Here is a 6,509-nt window from a genome sequence, read left to right on the forward strand (position 1 = left end):
CGTGATCGCCGTAGCTTGGATGTTGGCTGGCTGCTGCGCAATCTGTTGCTCAACAGCGCCACAGCGAGCGAAGTGAAGGCGAACGTTACGCGCAATAATGTCGCGGCGCAACGCGCACCACCGCCGCCGCCACCTACAACTAGGCGCCCAAGGCCTACAACTACAACTCCGCCTCCAAGACCGCCGCCACCACCACCACCGCCACTCAATCCGTTTTTCAACAAGTTTGCCTTATTTGCCAGTTCAGCCAATTTATTTACGCCACCGCCACCACGCTCTACAACTACAACAACCACTACTACAACAGAGGCTCCTACGACAGCGCCGCCACCACCTCCACCGCGACGTCCGCGTCCGCGGCCGAAACTACGCCCAACGCATGGCTACGATTTCGAATACTATTATCCGTCTGGGTTTGATGGCTTTGCAGAGCGTGGTGGTCCGCGCGCTGAACCTTCTGAATACGATTTCGAAGATGCGCCTGCTCCTCAGCCACAACCGCCGCCTCCTCAGCCATCCGCACCGCGCAAGACGGGTCGAAATCGTCAAAGGCCAGCACCTCCAGCGCCAGCGCCAACACAGCCTCCTACGCTGCCACCAGTTAGGCGTCGTCCAACAGCACCTCCAGCGGCTCCAGCACCGCCACCACAACAACCACAGCGCGCCCGAGTACTGTATCAGTACGCACAGCGAGACGGTAAAATACGCCAACTTCTAATTAAATGTCATAAGACTGGCTTCAATAGCTCACTTTGCAGATACCTCCTTCAATGATAACAACAATGATGCAGCCGAACCACCCGAACCCGCACCAGAAGAAGCAGACTTTCAGCAACAGGACGATAACAACAATGGGGGGCAAGATGGCGCTGATACCGCGAACGGAGCTGAGGAAGGCGACGATGCAATTGATGGGGATGATACTGCCGACGGCGGAAATAATGAAATTCCCAGTTTCGATATTAGCGCGCGTGTACCTTCATTTGGCAGTCGCCCTTATCCGAAGGCGCCGTCACCGCCAGCTTACGATTCACCATCGTACTATGGCTCCGATTCACCGTCTGCACAGCGCTTCACTTCTTTCGGCACTGGGACCGGGAGTGGCGGCTTGGGATTCGGCAGCACTTCCTTCGGCTTCAATCATGCTAGTCCTGTTAAGCGCAACCATCAGTTCCGTGATGCCTTCTCTGATTTCCATACAACCTACCACGGTGATCACTTTCAGCCGAGCGGCTTCAGTTCATTTAAGTAGCACTTTAACTGAGAAAAACTCTTAGAATTTTTAAGAGATTTTGTAAAAAAATATTTTAAACTGGTTCGCAATTTCAAGAACTTTTATGATTTTTCGGCTCTTGATAAGACCAAATTTTTTAGTAAGTACTTTTGTAATTTGTAAAAGAAATTTAAAAATAAAAACATTTTAAATTACTTTCCTGAGGTTCACAAAAAAATTAGGTTATGGTTGCGCGGAGCTTAGTATGAAGGCTGACTTCAAGTTCCGGTATACTTAAGTGCACCGGAAATGTAGAAAGTGAGCAGGAATTTTTGTTGGTGTAAGGAAAAAATGTATGTATATAAATATGTGTGTATTGACAGCTCCCACAGGTCAAACCTGTGCAAGTAATTGGAGGCCGACTAGCGCTTCCATGTTGAAATTTAATTATTACTAAATATTTTTATTGGAATTGATGCAAACGGACTCACCATTAAATTTACTTTATATTATATTTGAGAAATTCAGCGAAGAAGTTGGCCGACTGGCTCAGATTGCATTACTCACATCTACACAAGTATAAATCACTACCACAGCACATACCACGTTACACATATGTTAATTAACACACAAAGTCGCATACAAATATTTTACATAATTTTGTATTGATTTATTTCCATAAAAACTAGTAATTTAAGTATTTTTCTATCGCACGCACTAAAAAGGCGGTTAAAATTCGCGAAGCTTTTACACAAACTGACAGATTTGACAACGTATAGGAAACGGAAAGAAATGCCGAATTGACTAAAATCAACAGCGTTGCCGTTCTATGACTTTCGAGAGTAGTGAATTGAGCCAAAAAGTGGAAAGCAAAGCAACGTGGCAACGCTCGGCATCCCTCTTTCAGAGAGACAATTTGCTCTCTGTTTATATTTTGCCCCCGTTTATTCGCGCTTTATTGCTCTCTTTGCTTCCAGACGATTTTCTATTTTTTGTTTTGTTCTTTTGGACCCGTTCTTATCAGCTGTTTTGTTGTGCGCTGCCATTTTTGTGTCAAATTTTAAAAAGCTATTGATACCACGTGCCGCAGCTGGAAGCGATTAAGCGGAATTTAATCAATTTTTCAAGGATATTTTGTACAACATTGCGTGAAAATGGGTAAAAAAGTTTATAATGCGAGGGCGCGTCAAAATCCTAAAACCGTAGTGGACAATTCGGCGACGAAAAATGTAAGTTGAGACTCAAGAGTTGCTGATGCAAAATATGTTTAGTAACCCTAGACGCTATACTACTTTCCTACCACTCTTCTAGATAAAAATCGAATGGGCTGAAGGCGCTGCAGAAGCAGGCACCGGCTATGATGACGCCAATGCGCTGGTTTTACCCTCACAGAAGCGTGCCACCAAGGTGCAGGTGGAGAAACAACAACATGTAAAAATCCTCTCGAAGAAGCAACGTAAGCATCTGCAGCAAATTGTGGATAAGAAGAAGAAGAAGGAAGGTGTAAGTAGTGGTTTGCTTATAATGTAGATCCATTTATGTATCGCTCTTTTCAAATAGCGCGCTGAGCTTTTGCAAGCCTTGGCTGGCGTACAAATACCCGAGCATGAGCTGAAGCAGTACACTTCCATCAGCCAAGTGCAGACAGTGGGAGTTAAAAAGTTGCAAACGCTAGAAGAGGTACTGGCGAAGAAGCAACAGCGACAAACAGAGCAAGCAAGCAGCAATGTAGTGGGGAAAATTAGCGCAATTAAAGGCGCGGCAAAGCGCAAGTTGTTAATTGAGGATGAAGAAGCGTTGGCGGCAAAGAGGCGCGACTCTAATGTGATTAGCCTGGAGGCAGACGACGACAGTGACAGTGGGAGTGAGAGTGATGACGAAAGTGAAGTGGATGATGAAGAAAACAATATAAATGACAAAGATGCAGAAGAAATGCATGAAAAAATTGATGTTGATGTTGCGAAAGAGGCAATTCCCACGAAACTCGAAGAAGCGCCCTCAACGTCCACGAAGGTGACAGAAAAAGAAGATTGTACGAAAACTGGCGCCACAAAAAAAGCCGAGAAGCCCATTGTGCCGCCACGCCCCACCATTTTTGTGCCCGTTCATCGCGATGCAGAAGTGCAGGCTGCTCGTCTTAAACTACCCATCTTAGGCGAGGAACAGGAAATAATGGAAACAATCAACGAGAATCAAATCATAATTGTCGCGGGCGAAACGGGTTCTGGTAAAACGACGCAAATCCCACAGTTTCTTTACGAGGCGGGATACGCGCTGAACAATAAAATGATTGGCATTACTGAACCGCGTCGTGTGGCTGCAATCGCTATGTCCAAGCGTGTGGCGCATGAAATGAATCTATCTCAGCAAGAGGTTTCATATCTAATACGTTTCGAAGGCAATGTCACGCCACAGACACGGATCAAATTCATGACGGACGGAGTGTTGCTGAAGGAGGTCGAGAGTGATTTTCTGCTGCACCGTTACTCGGTAATCATTTTGGACGAGGCACATGAGCGAAGCTCCTACACCGATATACTGGTAGGGCTGCTGTCACGTATTGTACCTTTGCGCCTGAAGCGTGGCGATCCGCTCAAGCTGATTATCATGTCCGCAACGCTTCGAGTGGAGGACTTCATTGGCAATACGAAGCTATTTAAATATCCACCGCCACTATTGAAAGTGGAAGCAAGACAATATCCGGTGACTGTGCATTTTCAGCGGCACACCCCCAATGATTATATGCAGGAAGCATACCGAAAAACAGTTAAGATACATTCAAAGCTGCCAGAGGGAGGAATTTTGGTTTTTCTTACGGGTCAGCAAGAGGTAAACACACTGGTTCGAAAGCTGCGACGTACGTTTCCGTGCATAAAGAAAGATGACGCCAAGAAGGCTGGAGAAAAAGCCAAAAAAGTAGTTGATAAGGCGCATGTCTCTGAGAATGAAGGTATAGAAACTGTAGAGATGTCAAAACAGTTTGCGGAAAAGTCAGATCAGATAGAAGATGACGCGGAAGAGCTACAGGCCGAGCCTGCCGATGACGACTTGGGCATCGAATTCGACATGAAACGCGCTATCCGTAGCGTGAAGAAGTCTAAGAAGAAGTTCATGTCCCAAATCGCGCTGCCAAAAATCAATCTCGACGACTACAAACTACCCGGTGATGATACAGAGGCCGATTTGCACGAAGCGCACAATAGCGATTCGGAGGCCGAAAATGGTTCGGAAATGTCCGAAGATGAAGACGATTCAGATGGGGATGAGAATACAGCCGCCCATATTGCCGCCACTAAGCAACCGCTCTGGGTGCTGCCTCTTTATTCGCTGCTCTCGCCTGAGAAGCAGAATCGCATATTCCAACCGCCGCCGGAGGGCTGTCGCCTTTGCATAGTGAGCACTAACGTGGCTGAGACGTCGCTCACCATACCGAACATCAAATATGTGGTGGACAGCGGTCGCCAGAAGACGCGCCTCTATGACAAAATCACAGGTGTCAGCGCCTTTATCGTCACCTACACCTCTAAAGCTTCCGCCGATCAGCGTGCTGGACGTGCGGGTCGTGTCAGCGCCGGCCACTGCTACCGCCTCTACTCGAGTGCTGTCTATAACTACGACTTCTTGGATTTCAGTGAACCGGACATTCAAAAGAGGCCAGTCGACGACCTCATGCTGCAGATGCGCTGCATGGGCATTGATCGTGTTGTGAATTTCCCCTTCCCCTCACCGCCGGATACGGTGCAGCTGCAGGCGGCCGAACAACGCTTGGTAGTATTGGGTGCGCTGGAACGTGTTGGCGAGGCGAAGGATTGCAAAGCCCTGCCGCCGATGGTCACCAAACTAGGGGAAGTTATTTCGCGGTTCCCCGTTGCGCCGCGCTTTGGCAAAATGTTAGCGCTTTCTCATCAGCAAAACCTGCTGCCGTATACTGTCTGCTTGGTGGCGGCACTATCAGTGCAAGAACTTCTCATGGAAGTGGGCTTGAGTGAGCAGACTGAAGATGGCGACAACGCCAACGCATTTGTGCGCAACAAGTGGCAGAAGAAGCGCATCAGCTGGGCCGCTACGGGCAATTATCAGTTGCTGGGCGATCCAATGGTGTTGCTACGCGCGGTGGGTGCTGCAGAGTACGCCGGCTCACAAAGCAAACTTGCACAGTTCTGTGCTGAGAACGGGCTGCGGCCAAAAGCGTTGACCGAGGTGCGCAAATTGCGCGTACAGCTCACAAACGAAATTAATTTGAACGTGACCGGCGTGGACTTGTGTGTAGATCCGGCAATGCCACCCCCCACAGATGCGCAGGCACGCTTCCTGCGACAAATACTGCTCGCTGGCATGGGAGATCGTGTAGCACGTAAAGTGCCGCTAGCGGACATAGCCGACAAAGAGGAGAAGCGTCGCCTGAAGTACGCCTACAACTGCGCGGATATGACAGAACCGGTTTTCATGCACTCCTCTTCGGTGCTGCGTGGCCAACTTCCCGAATGGGTGGTCTACCAGGAGGCTTACGAAACGCAGCATGGCGACGGTACAAAAATGTTTATCCGCGGCATCACCGCCATCGATCCGGAATGGCTGCTGCTATACGCGCCGCTGCTCTGCAACGTACGTACAATCAAAGAGGAGCCAATGCCGCGCTACAAGCAGGCGGACGGCAAGGTATATTGCTTTGTGGACGCGACCTTCGGCAAGGCTGGATGGGAGCTGCCTCTAACTGAGATCGAAATGCCGGCGGGCGAGAAGGCGTGCAGGTGGGTGCATATGAAATTTCTCTTTAGATTGCTTAAGCATAGTTAAATAAATTCCTAACAAAAATAAATTCTTCTACGTCTTTGCACAGCTACTTTGGCGTTTTTCTGCTTGACGGTCAAGTCTGTCCGGCCTTGGCTGCCTACAAGGCGAAGTTGAAGGCTACGCCGCCCTCGCTCGTCAAGAGCTGGTCCAATCTGAATGAGAGCGTTGTGCGTTTCAAGCGTGCTCTCATCAACAAGCAGATAAATACGTGCGATAAATTGCATGCAGAGTGGAATCGAAATCCGAACTGTGAGTAGGGGTCTTTTATTATAAAAATCAAAGGTTTATATCGTTGTTCTTGCAGTTTTACTTGATGAATACCAAAATATGCTATACAACGTCACGCTGGCTGAATTGTCGCCTAAATGGCCACCATTGGAGAGCTGAATGAAAAAAATATATATTAATTAGTTAGTTATGTAGATGAAAAAATTCTATTAGTTATTAACTTGAAAAATAAATGTTTGCAAACAAATTTGTTTGTATTGTATAATTTATAAAA

The 6,509-nt window shown here is 47.7% G+C and overlaps 2 protein-coding genes across 2 annotated transcripts in view; both read left to right on the forward strand.

Annotated features, from left to right (window-relative positions):
- LOC118748270 (formin-like protein 5) overlaps window positions 1-961 on the forward strand; it is a gene marked incomplete at its 3' end in the record, with an annotated part of 12,181 nt that extends 11,220 nt beyond the window's left edge. Inside the window, 2 exon segments of the mRNA XM_036482645.1 lie at window positions 2-697; window positions 759-961. Coding sequence (XP_036338538.1) covers window positions 2-697; window positions 759-961 — 899 coding nt within the window.
- Window positions 962-2,227: 1,266 nt separating this feature from the next.
- Window positions 2,228-6,509, forward strand: LOC118748461 (probable ATP-dependent RNA helicase kurz). Its single transcript, XM_036482909.1, has 5 exons — window positions 2,228-2,442; window positions 2,525-2,716; window positions 2,774-5,964; window positions 6,054-6,256; window positions 6,312-6,509. Exons 1-5 carry the CDS (start codon window positions 2,368-2,370, stop codon window positions 6,392-6,394), a joined length of 3,744 nt encoding a protein of 1,247 aa, XP_036338802.1. The 5' UTR covers window positions 2,228-2,367; the 3' UTR covers window positions 6,395-6,509.

This window comes from Rhagoletis pomonella, unplaced genomic scaffold (genome assembly GCF_013731165.1).
Source record: "Rhagoletis pomonella isolate Grant_MI unplaced genomic scaffold, Rhpom_1.0 Rhpom_scaffold_00013, whole genome shotgun sequence".
Lineage (NCBI taxonomy): Eukaryota > Metazoa > Arthropoda > Insecta > Diptera > Tephritidae > Rhagoletis > Rhagoletis pomonella.